General features: G+C 36.4%; 1 protein-coding gene across 3 annotated transcripts in view; it reads right to left on the bottom strand.

Moving 5' to 3' along the window:
• DENND6A (DENN domain containing 6A) overlaps positions 1-23,277 on the bottom strand; it is a 28,347-nt gene continuing 5,070 nt past the window's right edge. Inside the window, exons 1-18 of one of the 3 annotated variants that reach the window (XM_055804614.1) lie at positions 22,403-22,957; positions 21,625-21,737; positions 20,597-20,677; positions 20,115-20,220; positions 18,882-18,961; positions 17,379-17,441; positions 16,663-16,718; positions 16,203-16,325; positions 15,934-16,029; positions 12,633-12,727; positions 10,781-10,846; positions 10,621-10,685; positions 9,915-10,004; positions 4,834-4,887; positions 4,641-4,750; positions 3,912-4,014; positions 2,393-2,467; positions 1-1,875 (exon numbers count right to left, since the gene is read on the bottom strand). In XM_055804614.1, coding sequence (XP_055660589.1) covers positions 1,744-1,875; positions 2,393-2,467; positions 3,912-4,014; positions 4,641-4,750; positions 4,834-4,887; positions 9,915-10,004; positions 10,621-10,685; positions 10,781-10,846; positions 12,633-12,727; positions 15,934-16,029; positions 16,203-16,325; positions 16,663-16,718; positions 17,379-17,441; positions 18,882-18,961; positions 20,115-20,220; positions 20,597-20,677; positions 21,625-21,737; positions 22,403-22,457 — 1,563 coding nt within the window. In that variant the 5' untranslated portion in view covers positions 22,458-22,957 and the 3' untranslated portion in view covers positions 1-1,743. Of the gene's footprint in view, positions 1,876-2,392; positions 2,468-3,911; positions 4,015-4,640; positions 4,751-4,833; positions 4,888-9,914; positions 10,005-10,620; positions 10,686-10,780; positions 10,847-12,632; positions 12,728-15,933; positions 16,030-16,202; positions 16,326-16,662; positions 16,719-17,378; positions 17,442-18,881; positions 18,962-20,114; positions 20,221-20,596; positions 20,678-21,624; positions 21,738-22,402; positions 22,958-23,277 lie in introns of those variants that run through there. The other 2 variants (XM_055804612.1, XM_055804613.1) reach the window with 2 other exon arrangements.

Raw genomic sequence — 23,277 nt, 5'->3', positions numbered from 1 at the left:
TAAAAATCAAACCTTTTATTTTCTTTTACAAAAATATGTATTTGCAGTCATGTGACAGTTATCATAGTTGTTACCAGTTTACATGGTTCCAAGAAACTACACAGTGCTCCAGGTTAAATAGTTAAGATAATTTCATATAAGAAGGGCCACTTACTGATTCCTGGATTAGAAATGCTACTCATCAGGGTGTGCAAAAAAAAATATTTGCGAGTTAGAAATTAATGCTGAAGTGGTGTAGTTTAAGTAACATAATAGATACATTAAACTTTTGGTCATGAGTAACCGTATACAAACCATAACAGTATTAAAATACATTTTCATAAAAATACCGTGACACTTTATATCTAAATAAGACATTTTTAGAAAGATGGTATGAAATATTTATCATACAAAAGCATATTCTTATAGCAGGATTATGTTGGAAGTTTTAAAAAATTCCATTCAAGCACTTAAAAGCAGAGTGTTTTTTTTATAACTGTGATCCACTTGTCATGCGAGTGTCTGCTGTGTGTACACTACAGCATTACGTTTATTCTGTTTGAAACTGGTCAAATACAACACTGCATGTGGAGCAGCTGAGTTCTTACGTACCACTGAAACTTGTTCAAGAAGATAAACATCACATTCTTGCTGCTTAACATGCAAGAGGAAATTACTCTTGATGCATGTCTGCTGTATGCATATATTGAGAATAATTTCAGGCTACAATCTCTTCTTGCCACAGTTTGACCTTTCCATAGGCTTTTTTCAGCTGAAGCCAACATCTTATCCCTTCAGCCCCCTCACCTCCCCGAACATCCTACTGGTATAAGTAAAAATAAAAGATTATAACAGGATTTGTAACTGCTGTGATCTCCAACTGAAATAGATTGTATATCAGCTAACTCTACTGAAATCACTGATTTTAAAATCCGTATTAGAACACCACTGTTTATTTCCTGTGATGAATACTGCATGCTTACATTTACACTAGCGATCCGCTTTAAATCCTGGATGTCAGCAGTTTAAAACCACTAGTTAGAATACAATTACTTTGTATTTAAGGCATGTGAGTAAGAGCACCCTAATTAACTGACATTGAATGGAAGAGACGACTCTTCACAAAATTTGTCAGCTGCCTTCTCTTCTTTAAAGATGCTAAATTAATATGGTTTTGGAAAGATGTAAGGAGGAGAAGGGAAGAACGTTAAGAGCCAATCCAATTATTTCAGCTGTCCCTGAAACAGTTTTGAAAGCAATGATTTACCAGTAAAATACCTCAACTATAATGTATTCTGACCAAGTCGCATGTCAGTTGGACTCACCGCTAGATGAAAACATAAAAAAAAAATTAAAAAAAGGCAAAGCGATCAGATACAACATCAACAGGACAGACAGTACAGGATCAATATTGCTTACCCCTGAGTTAACAGGATTGGGTATAGCAGCACCACTTGGAAAACATTCTGCAATGCCAGCACTGCACCGTGGTCCTATACTGTGGTATAGTTTCATATGCCCACAGATTTTTCTTTAAGAGCACTTATTTCAAACAATAATATTAGACACAGGAATTCCTTTAGTTGCATTGGTGTTTAAATGGAAAAAACCCAGTGAAAATAGTATAGTAGAGTATACTATTAGTACAGTCCATTTGTAGTGTTAACATACTATTTAAAGGTGTGTTCTGAACTTGGGAAGCCACTGTCTTCTGTGAAACTGCATTTGCCATTTGCTTTCTGCACGAAAAAAGCCCAGTAGAAATCATGTTGTGCCAGTTTTGAGCAAGATGTCCTGTAAGTCATCTGGAAGTGCTAGTATGATATCATTGATGTGTGTCTGCAGCTTTTTCAGTGTGTCAGTTTTCACAGGAAGGTGTTCTCTGTCAGCCTGCAACTGCAAAGGTACAATGAAACATGGTTTCTACTAAAAATACAAGTTCACCTTAAGAATATGTCACACAAAAGTGACATATTAGTGTATCTGAAAAATTAATTCCTTATTTACAGACCACGTAGAAAGTTGGACTATAGGAGGTTTCCTCAACAATCACACAACAGCATCAGCTAACACTGATTTGGACTTTCAGTAATCATAAGGAAGTTTGGTTTTCTTCTTCCCTGAGGATTCAGCCTTGCTCCCACCCAGATCAGTCAAAAAGTTCAACTTGTTTTAAAAAAAATAGGATCAGTGCAATGCTTCCAACATAGCTGAACAATGGTGGGAAGCTAGCTTAACCTTACAGTCTTAGCCGAAATGAACTGGTTTTATTTTACAAAACTAGAGTGATTGATTCCTTGGGTTACCCAGATCTTAAGGAGTATATTTCGTTCAAATGCCTGTAAACACAACTATGTAACACTTATCTAGTTAAGTAATGCAAATTTGAGCCATGTTCAATTCCATTACTTACCAGTTTATTCTTTAACTTTAAGACAAGATCCACCGTTTCCACTTCAGTATGCTTTTGACTCCAGAAAACCAAGTTCTAAAAGAATAAAAATTAAGCATTGAAATATTTATGGTAACTTGTATAATTTTCAACAATAGTATTCATCTACACCTACTGTTCAGAATGGGTCTTCTCCTTTTCCTTATTCTCATGCCACTTACTAAATTCATTTTACTCATGTACTGTCTCTACTGTGAACTGCAAAATCTGCTTTATTTGCATGTTTGTTCAGGACTTAGCATAACAGACTAGCGCACAACATCAACAAACAAATCATGCCAAACAGGCTTAGTTTCAAAACCAGCATCTACAATGCAAAATGGCAGCAAATGTTTACCACATCAGATCTACTAGCATAATACATAGTTGATAACTAGTAAAATATACTCATCAAGTGAATTTTCTTATGGAAGTTCTGTTCCCCTGCCCCTTTACTATTCACCTATTAAATATATTTGCTCATATACAGGAAGTTGTTAATATTCAGATCAAAAGAAAAAACTAGTATGGAGCAGAACCAGTAATAAATTCGTGACACGTTTCCTTTTCTTTGAAATAAGTTCGTGTCAAATATAGTTGGATAAATTCTAGGCAATTGACCTAGCTGTTGCCCTGCAAATGATTTGGGCTGCTCCAGCTGAACAATCTATTTGGGCTGCTACAATGTACTGTTTGGGAATTGACAAGGCAAGGGATAAAAATCAATGGCTTTTTTCAAATAACCAGTGCAATCTTTTGTTTTAAAGCTGTGGTGTTGACTGAACTTTTTTTTATTCTTCCTATTCCCTCTTTAGCCACACAATCTCTTCTCCTCTTGCAGTACCTTTCTTTATTAGTCGTTCCGACTTAAATGATACTGATACCCACTTCAGCCTCTTAAGAACTGATCTTGCAACAGAAATCATTTATGTGGCATTTTTTTATATATCAATAAAGAGATTTCACTTCTCAGCTTCCCATTACCATGTATTTGTTGTAGGAATGCTTTAATATCTTTGGAGTTGTAGGTTTCTTTACTACCCATATCTGATTAGTTGTCAATTTTCTATGGTACTCCCTGAGTTTATACCTTCAAAGCTACAAACTGTATCGCAACTAAAAATGTCTTGTCAAATGAAATGCCAAGGAAGCAAGCTGGATGAAATACTGTTATCAAGTAGAAGGAAATATCTTTTTTTTCTGGGGTGGTGAATTCAATTCAAAACACGCAACAGAACAAAAAAGTACCTAAGATACATTTTACAAACCGTAACAGTTGTTATAAAAAAAGCAAACTGTATTTCATATTGCTGTCTTTTGCTATGTTAGTTCTAGCTTGTACTTGGTTAACAAAATCACTGTTTGCTAGATCAGACTTGAGAAAATTGTAAACATTTTTATGTTCAACCAATGAACACACCAGGAGTAAAACTGACTTGAGGAAGAATATATTTTTTATTATCAGATAATAAATATAATCATAAGCACACATTTTTCTAACCTCATTACAGAGTGCTTCTAAGTGAAGGGCCTCTAACTTCTGTGTCATTTCTTTCTGCCGGCTCCTAAACCAACCGTCGAAGTTTGGCGATTTCAAAAAATGCCTGGTAAAACACCAAAGAAAAATAGGGTTTATATTTTAATTAAAATTTTGATAACTCTGCTTTCTAAGTCATCAGATGTGAAGTAATGATGTTTGAGGTTGAAAAATATATTAGGACCCTTTCTCTGTTTACTTTCAAAAAACTAACATTCTCAAGTGGAGCATAACAGGTGTTTCTATTAATCAAGACAAGGATTGAGAAAACAACATAAAGAAAAGGTGTCTGAAAGACAAAATTTTGTCAGGAAAAAAAGCAAGGCTCAGTTTGAAATATCCTCATTTTTATCTTTGTGTTTTATTGGAAGTAGGAACCACAGAAATAAAACCACAGACCATATTGGTATACAGAGACCTGTAGTGTCATAGCACCTTATGAAACCCATTAAAAGGTTACAGAGACACAGATTTAAGTGAGCAAAGTATACTAAGCACTACCAATTCCTATTAAGGTGTGTGTGTATATATATATATATATATATATTCTAAAAGTAAGTCTTATTCAAATCAATACTGATTTGTTCAGGAAAAGATCTGAAGTTTGATTTGAAGTTTGCTCAGGAAAAAGAGCATTCATACTACTGATTTGTCTTCATTTATGAATTTTTTTATGCTGATGAAAAAAGTGACCTGTAAAGTCCTATCCAGTCTCCTTTTAAACCTGATGTGAGCTGTGGTCCTGCTTTTTCCAGTGTCTTCATGAAGTCATCTTGACTAAATTGCCTCAGCTGTGGTGGACTCTATGGAAAGAAAAAAGTAGTGAGCATACTATAACTGTTTTCTCTAATCAACAGTTTCCAGTTCATTTGAATTACTTCCTTACCTTCCATGGTGATATGCATTTTTGCAAAGGCATTAGGCTTGCCACGTAACGTTCCTAAGGAAAGGAAAAAGAAAGGTTGTTTGCATAACCAATACTAAAGACACAGTCCACGTGTACGGTTGCTTATCACTTGTGCCCACAATGTTTTTTCTTCTGAGTATTGGTACAGGGTGGGGTCGTGCATATTTATAAGAAGGAGCTTATCTAATACCATTCGTATTTCCTAACTACAGAACTCTGTCAGCAAGATTGAAGGACATGAGGCAAAGGAGGACAGTAGACAAACATATACATGGAATATATATCTCTTGAACTCCAGCCACTAGTAAATAACGTCTCTTTTCTTTGGTGACAGTCTACAGGTACCTTCACATCATGGGTGATTACAAACACTAATTGCACTTTGCATCAAGTATTAGGAAGTGATTTGCAGAGTGCCTCAGACAAAACATTAAGTACAGAACTAACCTACAAAACACTGAATCACCTGCGGGCCTCTCTGCAGCAGCAGTGTTTGGCAAAGGCATGGCTAGTGCCCCAAACGGGCCATCTAGCATACGAGCGGAGGAGCGGTTTCTCAGCAAGGCCACTGCTGAAGCTGAAGGTCCGATGACAGGAGGCAGCTCTGCCCTGCCAGCTCACACAAGCACATCGATACAAGCTGCTATACATTCATTTTGAAAGTGTATTCAAATGGCTGTGCATTTTAATCTGCGAACGTAATCAGCTTCTATAATACTATGAAATTCAGTATTATTATGAAAAGTGTAGTTCCATCTTTTGAAGAAACAAAAGACACACCCCCATATAGTTTCCTTGTTGCAGGGAATGTAAAGGGTGATCTCCCCCTGTAAACTAAGATTTATGACAGAAAACATAGTAAGTTTCTCACCTCTTGCTCAGAGTGAAAGTCTAAGCAAGATGGAGGGGAATGCCAGGGAAAGGTTTTGGATTCACCCTACATGTCCATCTCGTCTCAAAATAAGAGGAGAGCAAGACAAATTTTAAGGAGAAACTCCTCTAATCATTAACACCCAAGGGCAAACAACTCTGCGGGAATGTTCCAGTTCCTGCAGACAGAAATTGGACCTGATCATGCACGTTCTGAAATGATGAGAAGTTCAGGTCAAGCACAAAAAGTTGTTCAGAGCTCAGAACAGGACAGAGGATATGTAAACATCTAATGCCTGAGGTATCACTGCCCAATTTTATATATCCCAATTTTAATGTCCCAACTACCTGCCCAGAGAAACGACTTCACTTTGTGCAGAAGTTTTTGGGTTGAAGTCCACCATTACACAGACTTCACACCTCCAAATGCTAGGTGAGAGTATGCACCTATTACAACATAATTATTACCCTAATGCACAAATTAGAAAACAAATGACAAATTTCCATTTCAGTGCAAGTCAAAGCCTACAAATCTGCATGGATTCAGCAACCTAAACACAATATTCATTTGTCAGCATAAAAATATGTCAGGAGTCTGCAATCACTACATCACGATTCCAATTTACAGGATAGGTAAATTTTTACTATTGCATCGGACACAAATTCCTATTTTACAAATTAACATCTCTGTTCAGAAGCAAAAAAAAAATAATAAAATAAATCAGTGAACATTAAGCATTCCAAACAACTTTGCTGACTGGCTAGAAGTGAGACAAAACAGGCTTAGAGATTTGAACAGATGAAGTACCATGTTTAGAGAGCAAACACCAGATACCTGCCATTTCCAGAGTAGCACGATGCTATACAATAAAATATTCTGATCCACTGAAAAAACATTCTCCATGTGACACCCTAATACAGAGTACATTTATCTCTACATTCAGTGATAGTCTTTCCTTTGTAAAGTGTAATAGCATCTTCTAGAGTCACCTGAATTTGCAGTTTCCTCAATCTGTTTTATCACACCCAAACCCAGAAGAAGTTATCGCCTGATAAAGCAAACTCTTGTGACAACCATTCTTTTACAGGAACAGCATATAGAAAACAGCTAGGAAGAAAAGAAAAAATTTTGAGATTCACTGTCTAGAAACCATTCTCATGTGACTCTGAGGAAAACCAAACCAGCTTATCACTAATAGACAAAACCAGCAAAATTAGAAGGAAAAATCCTGAACAGAAATTACAGTTGAAGGAACTAGATTCCATTAGTCTCCTTATGAACCTTCAGATTGCTGAACTCACCTCTGCTACATTCAGAATAAAAAACTGGAGGCTTTTTTACTGAGGTTGATACAAACAAAAACCCAAATACACAAAAAAAGAAAAATGGAAACCACAAAACTCTGAAAGCTTTCAATGTTGTTTTGGGATGTTCCTCCCAGGTGTAAAACTGTATCGGGTTTACAGCCAAGTAGAGCACGACTGAGAAATGGTCATCACGAAAATGTCTTATACTCTAAAACCCAAGTCTTGGTGAAAGAGCAGTACTGTGGATGATTACTGCAGTCATCGGTGATCTAGAAGCTGTATTTACTGCCTCTGAGGAAGGCAAAGCATGAGGATCATGATGAAACCTCCTCTAGAATCAGGGGACGCAAGTGTGTTGAATTTGTACAGCAGTTTATGCCTATGCTTGTATAGCAAGGTTTGATATTGAGCTATATATTCAAATTAGCCTTGCTCTGAGCAGTGGAGTTGGATCAGATGTCCTAGGTAACCTACATTCATCTTTGATTTTATGATCTAGTGAAGAGGTCTGTATATGCAATTTCCTCCCAAAGGTATTTATTTGTTTGAAATAGCCATCCATACTAAATTTCATTTGCCCATATTTTTTTTCTGAAGCAGCAGTAATATTGAGGAAAACTGAGACCAGGTAAGAGAAAGCAAATTCTGTAGTCCCTGCAACATCATGTTGGCCATTAAGATTTCCTGACAGGAAAAGAGACTGAGATAAAGCTGAGTTTCATAATAGTTTTGCCAGTTCTAGATGCTCTGAATCTAAGTATAGAGACATTACCTTTTTCTCAAAAGTCTCTTGTGACTTTTGTTTATGCTTGATGTAGCTGCAAGATTTGAAATCCTGAAAATACTGCAATAATCTGAGCAAATAGCTGCCTTGAGGCGAAAAAGGACCTGCCCAAGGAGGACTGACTGCTGAAATTTGTCCACTGCAGGGAATGCAATGGCAAAACAACTTCAAAATCAATGAATAAAAAAAGAAAACCAAACCAAAACTCTGTCTACCTTTGGAAACAGACATTGTTCTTTGGAAGTCGGATAGAACATTGGTAAAAATGGAGTTGCAAAGGTAAGTACATCTACAAAGTATTAATGAAGTAAATTAATTGCCTAGAAGATGAGTAACGAAATGCTGTCTGGACAAGGCAGCTGAAAGGAACTGAGATGTGCTAGAAATAGTTTCTCACACCAAGCCTAACAGCAGTGAGTGCACAAATATGACTGGAAAAGGGAAAAAATTCTCTGAACTTTAATGATTTGCATGGAAAAGCACAGAGTAAATATCCAAGGGAAAAAATTAAGCCAGTCTGATTTACCAGTTGAATTGGCTGATCTTTCACGTATTAACAGAAAGATTACCTTGTAGCATCCCCTCAGTTATCATAGCAAATAGCAATTTGCTACAAGAGTATATACACTTGCAGAGCTCTTCTCATTACAAAGTACTTTCCAGCTCTACCTTTCCAATACTGACATTTCTTAATGTCAAGGGAAATACTCTTACATGGGAAAAAAAAAATAATTTCAACAGTAGATGTTCCAAGTATTGAGGAAGGATTAAAGAAATGTCCATCTTGCTTCATGTTAAAATACACACACAGAGAGAGTTTTACTTTGCATAAATGCTACACAGTGTGTTGCAAGCAAACATCTGAAAATGCTGTCTAGCAATGTTTACAAAGAGGCATTCCTTTTTAAGATCTGAATCTTCTGTCTAGGTATATAAATGTTCCATTTCTGAGATTAAGCTACGGCCTTCATTTTTCTGCTAAGTATGGTAATTAAAGAACTGTAAGACTACAGTATTTTAGAAAACTCAAGACATAGCCTAATGGTAAATTTCTGTAGCTCGGGTATTATTCACAGGATCCTAAACCACTTGAGGTTGGAAGGCTCATCTGGTGCTATTTCCCTCTTTCCCCCCCTGCACAAGCTTCCCTGCAGGCTGCCCAGGACTATGCCTAGACAGGGTTTTTTTATATCTCCAAGGACAGAGACTCCACGACCTCTCTGGGCAACCTAACCTGCTTCACTGCTCCGTAGTAAAAAAGCATTTCCTGATGGCTGACAGACCCTCCTTGTGTTTCAGTTTGTGCCCACTGCCTCTTGTCCTGTCACTGAACTGAGCCTGTATCCATCTTATTTATATCCTCCCTTCAGATTTACATACATTTATTTACATTGGTGAGACTCCTCCCCTGCCACACCCCCACACCTTCTCTTCCCTAGGCTAAACAGCTCCAGTTCTCTCAGCCTTTCCTCACATGAAAGGTGTCCCAGTTCCTTAGTCATTTCAGTAGCCCTTCACTGGACTCTCTCCAGTACCTCCATCTCGCTCTGGTACTGGGGAGCCCAGAACTAGACATGATACTCCAGGTATGGCCTCACCAGCGCTGAGTAGAGGGAAAAAAAATCACCTCCCTCAGCCTGCTGGCAACACCCCTCCTAATGCAGCCCAGGATACCACTGGCTGCCTTTGCTTCAAGGGCACATTGCTGGCTGATGTTCAACTTCATGTCCATTAGGACTCCCAGATCCTTTTCTGCACAGCTGCACTACCCCCCCCCCCCCCCCCCCGACTTTGCACTCCTTTTTGCTGAACTGCATAAGGTCCCTGTCGATCCATTTCTCCAGCCTGCTGAGGTCTCTCTGAACAGCAGCAAGACCCTGCGGTGTATCAGCCACTCCTCCCAGTTTTGTCCCATCAGCAAACTTGCTGAGGGTACACACTGCCCCATCACCTAGATCACTAACAAAGGTGTTGAACAGTAGTGGATCCAGTGCTGACCCCAGGGGTACACTGCTAGATACTGGACTTAGTCAGACTAACACCAAACAAGCTACTGCATATTTATATATGTAAAAAACCCGTTAGTCTGAGAACTCACTAATGGAATAATGAAACTTTCCGTCAATTCCAAAAAATACCGCCGAAGAATCACACTCTGTGCTTCTGTGGGACGCTTCTGTTGTACACCCTTAAAAAAGAAATAAAGAGTCAGTCTGTTACCTCAAAATATGTCAGTAGTTGTGGGGTTTTTTAAAGAGTATTTATTCCAGTTTTTCTGTAGTCATTGTCCATAAGCCTACACACAGCACCCCGTACCCTGAACCATGACAGGAAAACGAATATGTCAGGTCCTTCTGCACAGATATACATGCCTTCAATTGCTGATTTTTTATTTTCATGTATAGAAATTAAAGGAAAGTTTCTATAAAAAACTTGTGCAAATCAGTTGAAGTTTAGAATCTCTGATTCTTACCTCAAGCGTGAGATTTCTAGAACAAACAGACTAGATGGAGATGGCAAAATGTAGACCCCAAAAGAGATGCACAGATGAACCACTTCAGTTCTCTACATGATTAAGCTAACTTCTTGAGTTCTACTGTTTGTGTTGTTACCCAAACTGCTAAGAAGGCAGCAGCCTTTCTTCTGCAATGAAGGTGTACATCTATCTATCCAGTTATGAATTGGGGCAAAGTAATCAGAATCTAGTTTCATTTCAGTTATGCACACAGAGCTCTGCCTTCAATTAAAACACTGCATGACAATATATAAAAGAGTTTCCATTAAGAAAAGACTTGCAGTATTACCTTTTGTAATTGTTTAACAATTTCTTCATCTTTGTTCAAGTATGGCTTGTAAGAGGTATAAACACCTAAAGAAAAAAAAGCAGCACTTAGCCAAAGGAAAAATAGGGTATGCTTTTTAAAATTAAAATACTGGTAATTTAATTCTGAAGCAACTTATTACCAGGTTTGGAGTCCAAAGTTTTAAGGTTCTTCAGTTTTTTCACTTTCACCTGCTTTGGAACTTCACCTGCCAAAACATTTAAAGCCACCCTACTTGAAATATCCATCTTTATTACTAGATACTACAGCTGATGTGCTATACATTGCACTGATTTTTAGAAATGGATACTTTCATTTAGAAGACTATCTAATACTGTAAGAAGCATTAAGACACACTGGCAACATCCAGGTATATATCCAGAAACATTCAGTAAACATATGAGTAACAGCATACAGGCTTTTCAATTCATATAAGGGTTCCCTGTTTAAAGCAAAAAAAACCCAAAAACCAAACCAAAAAACCGGCAGTACAACCTTCTGAATCAAAGTAGCCAAAGAAAAATACTGACTATATAGCAGTAAATGACTGTTTCATTAATTTCAAATTTCATTTCCTCTTCCTTTGTTCCCCTTAGGGTAAATGCTTTCAGGAACAAATCTTTGGTACCTGTGCTGACATAAATTGTACACAAGAAATTAAAACAGTAGCCATGGATTTAAGTGTTGTAAAAGAAAATTTAAGTCCCTTTTTCATAGGCCAAACTAAGGTTTTTGGTTTTCTTTTTCAAATATAGCCTCCTCCAGCCAGAAGACCCTAAACCCTGTTAACAACAGTCCTGCAGCCTCATCAGAACCTTTCGCCTAGATGTAGTTGGATGCTGAACTTCAGAAAATGTAACAGTATATAATTGCTATTGAAACTGAAGAGTGAGGAGAAAAGGAGAAAAAAACCACACCACCCAACAACAACAAAAAAAATCACAAGCCCTCTCCTTATCCCTAAAGGAATAAAATTTAAATTTTTAAAGGCAGGTCAGACAGATACATCACTAGAACTTCCTGACTAAGCATTTCACATACCTGCACCAAAACTTCAGAATTTCATACTTGAGACTGTGTATCAAATTCGAAGGCAACCTGTGTATATGGCTTTGTAGAGGTTTAATAGTTTAATTAAGAATCTGTTTTCCAAACCTTCACTACACAGCAGCTAGCTAAGTCCTCCCCACAACCCCTAAAGCCCCACAGGTATTCTGAAGGTGGACAGGCATGATATTTTAAAGTAAAGCAAAACTTTGCCTAATGATATTGGGCACAGCATGAAATCTTTAATTAATTTGGTGTATTCAGACATGGACTCTAACATATTCTACAAAAATGGATTTCATGGTTTATTATCCTAACTGGGTATTTATGCATTCCCACTGCCAGAACAAAACAGCGAACCTGTCACAGCAAACTGCTACATTCAGGAATTAAGAGTACTGCAGTATTTTATTACAGGCTAGCAATTGACATGTTATCCAAAGATTACATTAAAATTCTACTCAATCATGTAAAGAAATCAGCCAGCTTGAACAATTAATAATTACCAGAATATCACCAGGTTATAAATATATTCTCAAAATACTGTCACAAACAACTTTTTATGTTATTGCAACATTCAAACTTAGCTTTCATATGGCTCTTACCTTCTGTGCACTCACTGTAACTGGTTTGTTACATGCATCCTAAAATTAACATCAGTAATAATTTCTCATTTTAATACCTTATTGGTAGACAGACAAAACCAGGAATGTGTGAAAAGTAAAACATCATTAATAATGAGTATTACCACCTTTTACATTTAATAGATGAGATTTGGCAGTACATGACATACAGTACACGGGAGACTAACTTCACTTGACAGATTGACATTCATGAGGATTTGATTAGTATTCAACTAATTAATTGAACTAAATAAAATGTTTGTAAATAAATAAGCCACAGTTAAGTCTTGTTGCACAGGAGTGTAGAAGGTATTTCTACTTTACCTGGAAGTTTAAGATCTCCAATTCGGATAATGTGAGGCCAGTGCTGAAGTGTTTTAGCAAAAAAAGGATTTGTCACCCCTAAAATGACAGATGGTCTAGAAAAATAATGACAATGTTTAGAATATGACAGTAAGAGCTTCCGTCTCAATGAAATCAAAAGGTTAACTTTAATTCTTAACTTGAAATTGTTTTCCTTTTGTATTTAAGAGTTACGTTTTAAGTTGCACGTGAGAACACAGTAGTATGTTTATTAAAGTTTTTAAGTTTTAGAAACTAGCAAAACAAGCATATCTTAAAGTCTAAACAATAGTGGAGAACAGAAGTGACATCTGCTTAGGCTCTTGGCTAAATTCTGCCCAACTGCAATGATGAGAACAGGGTATTATCTGATATTTAATGAATAGGAATTTGACCCATGTTTGAAAGACAAATTACCACTTCTCAAGGTTTGATTATAACAAAATCTCAGTGCTTGAATGTGCATGTCAACGTGACTGCTGTTTGTATGAGACTTCTCAGCAAAGCTACAGCTCAGCTGACATGATTAAGGAAAAAAAAATAATAAAAAAAAGACACACAACTTCCTTTCCGACACTTTAGCATTCTCTGTTAAAAAGCAGTTACCAAATGATGAAGTACAAGCACATTAACAGCACTGTGCCCAAGCTCACAACCTGTCAGATTTTTCTGTCTACTCTGTACTTCGAATGTGGCTTTGAAGATGCATAGGGGCACCCAGAGAACAAGAGGCATCAAGAGCACAAGGCTGCTGCTATACCATAGGCCTGCAGAATCTGGGATTTACAGCACTGATATGATGGCTGCCATCCATTTTACAGCCAAATGTTAATTAAGGAGAAAGCGTTACTGCAAGTCTCGCTGGAACTGCCGTATTAAAAACAGGTTATCGTAACTTCTTCAGACTGTTCAAATTTGGGATATTTAAAACACTTTCTGTACATCGCCCTTAACTTCCCTGTTTCTCAAGGCGAGGTGGGGAGAAAAACAAGAAGTGATCTTTCTTTATATTTTTGTTCAATTCTTCTGGCTATACCATGATGGCAACTGGGCATCAATTTCTATGTTAACCTCCAAACTTTTCCAACTTTCATTCCTCCCTCCACTCGCTAATTATAATTATACAGATCTCTCTCTCTCTCAAAATTCATTAGCCATTCACAGATAGGAGAAAAATCTGATCACACAGCTCTGTACCTTAGTAAAATGTCTAGGCCATGGAAATAACAATTTTCTTCTCTCCATTCCATTTTAGAATGAGCAGCACCAAACTGTATCAAGTTTCTTAGAAGTCTTTTCTCACTTGTCACCAACTCAACTTTCCCCAGAAAAATCACTTCGAGTCCTACCTGCTGTTCAAGTATGTTCATCTGAAAACATTTTATTCCAGGTATTAAGTATTTTTCCCTACTCCTTTGAATTAGTTTCATTATTTTTTGTTGTTTCAATAATCCTGTTAAACAAATTTGCATTACTGACTTAAATTTATTGGGATTTGCAAATGTTTCAGTGTTATCATACATGATTTACAATCTTTCTTCCAAAATGAAGAACAGCATCCATAACAACGTCCCAACAGATTCCTTCCTTGTACTCTGAAAAAATCAACTTATGATGTTTTATCTTATCTTCTTTTCATAGTCACATCATAAGAATCAACATAACAAACTAAGGCTCAGAAGAACTCAAACCAATAGGCATTCTCCTTCTCTCTAGGAATGGATCAGGTCTAACCCATCTTAAATCTTCTCATGCCTCCTTTGTAGGAACCAAATAGCAAGTTTCACACAGAATTGGTTTGGACCAACATACACAAATTGACATTCTTTTACTAACTCGAGCGTTAAAGTCAAGTGAGGCTTTCATTTACACGCATACAAATAATTCTCCAGGTCAAGGTAAACCGGTAGCAAATCATGAGGACTCTTGTTTCATTGCTACTGATGATATAATAGCAAGATTTGGTAAACTACTTGGTAACTTTTAGGAGCATTAATCTATTATATTTACCAGAACCAATACTGATTTTAAACCACTGAAGTAATTTCTGAAAAGGCACAACAAATCAAAACATCAAGATGAAAAACCTTGCTCCTCTCTCACTAATAAAACAGGCAGAATCTGCATCATCTGGATTCTTCCCCTTCTCAGAGCCATTGCTTTAAAAGCCCGTTTCCAATCTTTGAATTCTTTTTTTGTTTTCTGTAAGAAAGCTTGTGCAATTCTAGCTCTATTTCAAATACTAACATATGTACTGGACAACCTTTCTGCTCTGCTACAGAGCAGCAGATGGATTTTTTTAAACATGGGTTACTAAAGTTTAACCAAATTCTTCTTGCAATTATTTTTAGAAACTAAATTACATACTGCACAACCATTCCCATGGAAAACAATCTGAAACATAGTGCCTAAGTTTGTATGTTCTTCCACTGCTGTGCCTCTGGCAACACCTTTGTTGAGAGGAAAAATACAGTACAAAAAGCAACGAAATAAAGAAAAAACCCAACACAACAACACTGCTTGTTAATACATTAGTAAAAAATAAATTATGAAAAGATCAGTGAATCTAGCACACGCACTCCATTCCCAAATCAAGTTGCATTTAGATAACATAATAGTAAGAAATATTGGAGGTATATGCTCTCAAAATCAGAGCAGGATTAAAAAAAAAAAAAAAAGGGAAAAATGTGTCATTAAAGCAGTTTCAAAGAGAATTGATTTTGTAGACTGATGCTCTCAAAAAAAGAATCTTAATTTCAGAATTATTTACAACATTTTTCTAACAAATTCAGTGAAGAGATATTTACTTTTTAAATTACTGCCTCAACTAGGACACTGACTGGATTAACTTTACAAAGCAGCTGTATGGATGTTGAATTCTAGAAGTCACCTTGTTTACCAATTGCTTAAAAATAAAAACAAGTACAGAACAATTCTCCAAGGTGCTACTACAGAGCTGTTGCTGCATAGACAAACGCTTATGGAAAAGTGAAACTTTTCTTGCTTTCATATTTGCATTTTACTTATTCTGTACACAAGTATCCTACGAAGCTCAAATGTCGTTTAACTGTGCAATTGTTTGATAACTTCTTTATCCTATCTAACTGGGGCGAAAACTTAAACAGCTAATTACTGCACTCTAAGATAAATCTTATTTACGTAAGGAGTCTAAATGTAATTCTCTAATGACAGAAATTTAGAATAGTTAAGCAGTATCTTAAAACAAATTTCTATTTACAAGTGGCTTTGAGCAACACCTTCACAAGAAGTTTGATTTACTTACGGGGCTTGTGTGCGAGTTGTGTATTCCTTGAATTCACTGTCATGTATGGTAAAGTATGGCCTGAAATCACTGCAGTACTTCAATGGTGAAATACAACTGCAAGGTAGAAAGAGGAAAAGCTTGTTGTGTGTATACAGTGCAAAATTTCACGAGACACACAAGCAAATCTAAAATTTGTCATGCTTTGTTACATTCAAATCAAATGAAGATTGCAGCTGAGTGCAGCTACAATGACTCAGTCATTACTTAGGAAGCTCTACCACATTTACCTAACAAGTGCCAACACTGTTTCCGAAGATTCTGATGGTGATGGCGCCATCACAACAAGCGGTTCTCCTAGCAATACTAGTTCCCAAAGCATCTGAATGTGAAAGAACACTGGACAGAAACACCTAAAAACAGATTGTGTTATTTTAACACACTTAACATAACCAGAAATAGTATTTTATTAAGGACTGGATAAAAAGGAAGTTTGCAGCAGTATTTAAGTCATCTGAATAATAAAAACTTCTCTTGTGAAATGGAACATTTAACAGACTTGCTTATTTATTGCAGTTTCAGCCTGCATGTTGTCTGAAATTTTTTTTAGCAAGCTTTACAGAAAAAGAATATTAAAAATAATACTGATAAATGTTGGCTTGCAAGCTATGAGATATGTGTTATGGAAATGTCATAAATCTTTGACTTGTGGGAATTCACAATTAGGAATAAATCAGACCAAACTCCTACCTGAAAAGATCTACTTCATGAACAGTTGGTAAAGCCATGGAGATCTGAGCATCTGCCTAAAAGACATCGCAATGCTTGTTTTTTAGTCATCAGAATACCTAGGTATTAAATGAAAGTCTCCCTTAAATGCTTACAGACAGTAGATGGTATATACCCTAGTTACTCACCACTACTGTACTACTGCAGTATATACTACGTTATCTCCACAAGTACCCATTTTGTGTGCTAAAAGCAAGATTTCCCCCAACACACACACATACCACTTACAGACATGTAACTTTCAGTCCAGAAAAGATGTAAAATATCGAAGCTATTTTAAACAGTCATAGAGCACATGAAGGCACAGAGATTGTTTTTATATCCATCTTCTGTGGCTAAAGATTTAAAATTTGGTTTTCGTCCTCAAAAAGCCCTAGTTTAGTATAGTTTCACCCATTAAAAGGATGCTCAAGTTCAGTAATTTTTTCAGCCAACTATCCTCTTCCAGGCAGGATATCCCTTTTCTGAAGCACTTGGGGTAACTGGGTTAGAATACCTTTCCTATGAAGAATCCAACTCTAGACTCCTCAAAGCATCAAAGACTGTGGATTTCATTATTATCAAAGTATATAAGGATTTGCTATCAGTCTTTTATGAACAAGTTTTAAGTAAAAGAATGAAGGCAGATATTTAGCTTTCTCTTGGAGATACATACAACAGAAGGATCTAATCTCTACCTGGTGCATATTCTGTACTATTTGTGTTGTTCCAGGCTTGTCACGGTATGTTGGAATCCGCAACTTTGAAAGAAAAAGAAAGATTATTTTTTTTCCTTGTATCTAATTCAGCAGAGGCCTAAAACGCTGACTTAGACAAGATGTAACATTTAAAGAGGATATACTACCATATGATACTTACTTTAGAGAACACCCACATAACAATTAATACATAGCTGCAGACTACAGATCATCGCTACAGGAATCAATAAATACTACATGGTACTACAATGCAAACTGAATATTAGGGTATGAAATTGTATTTCAGTTAAAGAAGACTATTGGTAACATCAGTCACAACTATCACAACAATTTCAGTAAAAATGTTGGAGAGAATGATCTGAAATAAGGTTATGGGGTTTTAAGGTGGTACAGAATTACTTTTTAGAAAAAATCCTCTCCTAAAATATCAAGACATCCTGGCGGGTATAAGGCAGAATCCAAATAGGCTGAACAACTTAAATACATTTCACTGACCTCAGTCTGCATCTGTAAGTCTGAGTACTATAAATTTTATCATACTGGAAGCAATTTATATGTAAGAATTAAATCTGACTGCTCCAGCAGTGTTAGAAAAACAGGGACAGTATCACCGAGGATGGCAATTATGGTTTTACTCAGTTTAGGAACACAATTCCAACTGTCATGGATAAGAATTACTGATGAGATAAATGCAGGCAATACCCAAACAAGACATACCTGACACTCATATCATTACCACCCAGCATCCAGAACACTGCTTTATTAAATCTGTGCTTTCAGAACAGCTTCAGAAACTTCTCTTTCCACTCCCTGGTGATGTACACGCGTCTAGCCATAAACCTGAGAGTACCTGCTAAGAATGTACTTCCGACTGTAACCTCTGGATCCATCAAATCCATTTAATTGCATTTCATATGAAGATGCTATGGCTCCCAGAAGCCCAGTTCTTAACAACTTTTAACGTCTACAGTTCTTCCCCATGCACTATATACAATGTCTTTAATAGCATTTTTCAGACTTATTTCACTTTCATTGAAAATTATCAACAGACCAAGAAATTAGTTTCTGGTGTGCAGGCCAAAAAAGATTTTTACTTGTTAAAACTTCAGGAACAAGAACGATTGTCATCAATATAATTAATAACTTGCCTGACTGGAACTTAGTTCTCAGTATTTTGAAGTGTTACTTAATGCTTGATTTGACAAATATAATTAGCATTAAAGTCTCCTAGAATGCATAGTCCAGAAGGATAATAGACACTGCAATTGGTAGTTGTATGGAAACATCACTTTTTAGTTATCTACAGAAATTACATGTTAACCTATGCACCATAAAAGATCTTCCCCTCCTCCCCCCAATCAAGGAATCTAATCAAGAGCTCCCAGAACTTTACTCTGAAAACAAGGCAGAATACAGTGAGTACCTGTACAGTAAAAGGAGGGGAAAACACTCTCAGAGAAAATTAAGTGCAGGAGTATTTACCTTCATTATAATACCCATTATAGGCAAATGCAGTATTTTCCCTGGAATTGGTGCTGGCCAACGATCAACATCGCTACAAACTTAAAGAAAAAGTATAATTTATAACTAGTTTATATATGCTGTAACCCACGATACTGTAGCCACCTTTGTGCACACTGCGATTTTAAATCAGTGCTGACAACCCACAACAGTTCTATTTATCTGTTGATCACTTAAACTCTTAAGTTTTACAGCCTTTTTGACATTCTTAATGTATTATTTTGTTAAAACCATGAAGTTTTTAATTTCAAGAGAACAGTATCCTCTTGCCTTCCCTTTTATGTAGCAACTAGACTTCCAATTAGTTGAAGAAATGTTATATGAGAAATCATGAAGATATATATTAAGAAAATTTGAAAAAGACACACACAGTTATGTACATTAGCTACTGTAGAACAGATAAACACAAGTAGTTAAGGAAAAAGCTAGCTTTCTAGCTCACCTAGAAAGTCTGTCAGCATTTTGTTGTAAACAATTATGAATATCATCACTACTTCTAGCAGTTTCTAATGAGCTTATTTTGTTCATAATACAATCTGTCAAAAAAACCCTGTTTATCTATGGGTGATTAAAAAGTACAATTCCTTCACCAAGAATGGTTTCCACAAATTGCTGTTCAGTGAAAGCACAAAGACATGAATGTTGTATAGGGCAGACAGTACAAAGAACACAGCACTGCTAGGCAAAGAGCAAATAATTTTCCCTTTTGGCCCTCTGGCTCTTGAAGTTCTATAGGTAATGCTGAGGCACCTGTTATCAGTGCCGCCCTGTTGCTTTTTCCCTCTGGTCAAAAACCAACTAAACAAACAAAAAAGAAATAATGCAAAAAAAAAACCCCATGCAAGAGGACATTTGTACGGTTGCTTAACAAAAGTTGCCAGAATGCCCCAAAGGACTCAACTTGTGAAGAGTGCAAACTAAGCACTGCCATCAGCTACTTGTGCTGAACTGATCCTGAAACGCACAACAAAACCCTAGATCTATGTTTCTTAGGGGCAAGCTTCAACTCTCCCATGGAGGATCCCAAAATTAAATTATCTCTGTTCAATAATCTAAAAATTCAGCCAGTCTGCTAAAGTTTCAACCCTCTACCCTGCAAGAAGACAGAAAGACAAACTAGAATGTGACAGTGTCGTTTGTTATTTCTCCAAAAGAAATATGCAATACTGTAAGAGTACATAATTGTATCGTTACCTGCTTCCAGGAAAGCTTCACTTTTTTCAAAATACTCTGGTGCTATTTGCTTAAGCATGGTGCGAAAGAGATGGACATAAGGTAGCTTGCTGATGAGGACCAGTGACTGGAACAGAGAATAACAAAACAAAATATAACTTTTTCACCCTTGCTCTCAGTTCTACTGCAGTTCTATTGGTTATCTGCAGAGAATGTCAAGTGTGATTTTTTCCACACATGCAAGTTAACCACACATTTGACTACAGGCAACTGCAACCAAACAATTCCCCGAAGTTCCCAACTGTTTGTTTTTAAACACACAAAAAAAATTCTGTTCAGACAGTGAAGCTGGAACATAGCTTAACTGATATAAAATTAGACCAATTTACTATAAATCAAAAATTAATCTAGTTAAGAGAGCAAGATACTCTTCCTGCTCCTCTGAGGTCACTGAAAAATAATTAATTTCTGAATTAATATTTTCCTAAAAGAACTGAAATTACCTTCTGGAAATAGCCTCTTTTTAACGATTTGTCTCGAACTTGTCGGAAATATACATAGCCATAGTAATATGCTGAATCCTTCTGTGAAAGAAATGAAATAACTCAATACAACAACCTGATACTGTCCTTCGTTCTGAAGCATTTGATATGCTTTTTAAAAGCTTATTTCCCTGCAAGCTCCAAAGTTGATTAGATACAATAAACTAGAAGGATTACTTTGTTTGTTGGCATTTTTTTAAAAATAAGTACTTCAAAGAGAAATGGAAACAGCTGTGCTTTCTGGCTTTACTATTTTTATAATCATATTCTCCTGACACACCATGAAAGCAAAAATAGAATTAATTTCCTGAGGAATAAATCAACACTCATAATTTTGCAAAACAGCATTTAACAGATTTTAGCAGTTAAAAACCTTAAAAGCCTGACTTGAAATGATAAAAAAACTAGTCTTTCAATGTATTAGTTTTGTAAGAGATATGTGAGAGCATGCTTCCACAATTCAAAGATAAAACATCACCTTCATCCTTCTTACAAAGAGGAATTCAAGTATTTGCCATATAAGCAGATCTAAATTGAGTTTGAGAATCAGACTCCCACCAACATAGTTAAAGGCCTCAATATACCACAAGGACACAATGAGAACAACTTTTTGGTCATTACTTCTTTTAGATAACCGTGACATCTCCAAAAAATGAAGGGTGGAAACAGAGAGACATCTCAACTTTTTTTTTTTTTTTTTTAAGTTACAAAGCACTTCAGATTTCAAAAAAGGTAATGGTTTTTACAACTTGATCTACAAGTCTCTAGTCAGTAACAAAACAGGCCTGGTCCTCAACTTAATTCCTTGCAGTCCAAAATCCATAGTAATAAAACTTAAAGAATAGTTAATGGAACTCACATTTGCTGAGCTTTGTCTTTCAGGATATCCAGTTCAGAGATTTTGTTTTTCAAGCATTACATTTAAGCGTGAAGACCCATAAATTAACATTACCCGAAAGAAATTAACTTCATTTTTTCTTATTTCCAACCTTTAAGTAAACTGGTAGATCTCTATCCAATTGGTCCAAAAAACAACACAGTGAGACTTTCCTTCCAGGAGACCGTCGAAATCTAAAACAAAATTGCGTGTCCCCAAGACAACCTATGTATGGGGAAGAGATAAACAACAAAGAGACAGACAGTATTCGGAGTTTGAGCCTTGTTTACAGTCAAAGAGGTATAAAAACTTCGATTTGTTTATTTTACACTGCTCTTGTGCCCTACTATTGTGACCATTTATGCATTTATGTTTTTGTAACTGAAAAATTTGACATCTTTAGCAACAATAAATATCCCACCTTCAGCAAGAAAAAAGTCACTCTGCCTCACAGTGAGTGTATTAGACTCATGTCCTTAAATGGATCTACTAATGGCTGTCCTCCTACTGTTATTACACATTTTATTGGTCTGTCTGTACAGTTCTGATCATCTTAACCACATGTCATTTCTCTGTAGAATCACCATGCTTAGCCTTTTTCTGGCACCAAACAGTTCATACGTAAGTCACTCCGTAAGAGTATATTATGCTGATCTCTTGTAACGCCACTTGCGGGCCTAAGACTTACTGTTTTTGAAAGTCACAGAAGTAGCTGTGGAAAACTGAGTGACACCAAGCACTACTTCCCAGTAATACTCCCAGTGAGTTAAGTTTCCCCTCATTTCTATCAAAATTAATTTCTGAAAGAAAAACGTAACTAAGTATAGCGACTATTTGCAGTCTGAAAATAAACTTGGCCTAAGTTCTTAGCAGATATCAAAGAAACTTACTCCAGGTGGAACAGGAGAACTGCAATATCAGAACTCCTATCACAGATACACTCATGGCTATGTTCTCACCATTACAAATGTTGTCTGCTATTAAAAGAGCTCAAAAAAACTTTAGTTCAAGTAGAAACTATGCAAGCTAAACAGAATGTACTGCTCAGGGAAATAGCAACAAGAGGGACTGCTAGAATCTTAACATCATGCAGATACATTACTCACTCTAGCAAACCTGCAAAAAAAAAAAAAAAGTCCCTTTGGAATGCACTGCTATTAACATGAACACAATGAAGACAACCTCCTGAGCACTGCCAATCTGTAGTAAACAAACTAACTTCACCATTGTAAACGTTTATGTCAGTAAGTATAAAAAATAATTTATTATTAAACTTATAGCCATTGTTGAAGTAGTAAGTTTCCAGCTAGCAAAGGACACTTGCTTCTCCATATTGAATCTAATTTCTTCATTAGTGTTTTGCTCTTACAGCTTTCAGACATTAATTTGCAAAGACCTCCAAGAAAAAAAAAATCATTAAGTCACTACTGAACATCTGAATTCTTCACAGCTGCCCTGTCTTACTGTTTAGTCAGTCAGCACTGGCTGATGTAAGGCAGAGCTCCATTCTCCAGATTTAAAAGCTCAATTTAATCTTCTTCTCTTTTAGTCAGATACATGCTGCTGCAGCAGCCACAGACACCCTAAACCCGGAGCCAAATTCACTGGCTGTGCAACTGGCAGCGTGGATTAATACTGGCATGTTCAGAACATTCAGGTTGAGTCTTAGAACCCCTTGAAGTTGTAGCAGGAAACCCACAATGCACCAAAACAAAACCAGAAGTAGAAATAATTATTATGAGATAACCATTCAATTCAAATAAGT

This window comes from Falco peregrinus, chromosome 5 (assembly GCF_023634155.1).
Source record: "Falco peregrinus isolate bFalPer1 chromosome 5, bFalPer1.pri, whole genome shotgun sequence".
Lineage (NCBI taxonomy): Eukaryota > Metazoa > Chordata > Aves > Falconiformes > Falconidae > Falco > Falco peregrinus.
This window is presented reverse-complemented; position numbering and strand designations above follow the sequence as displayed.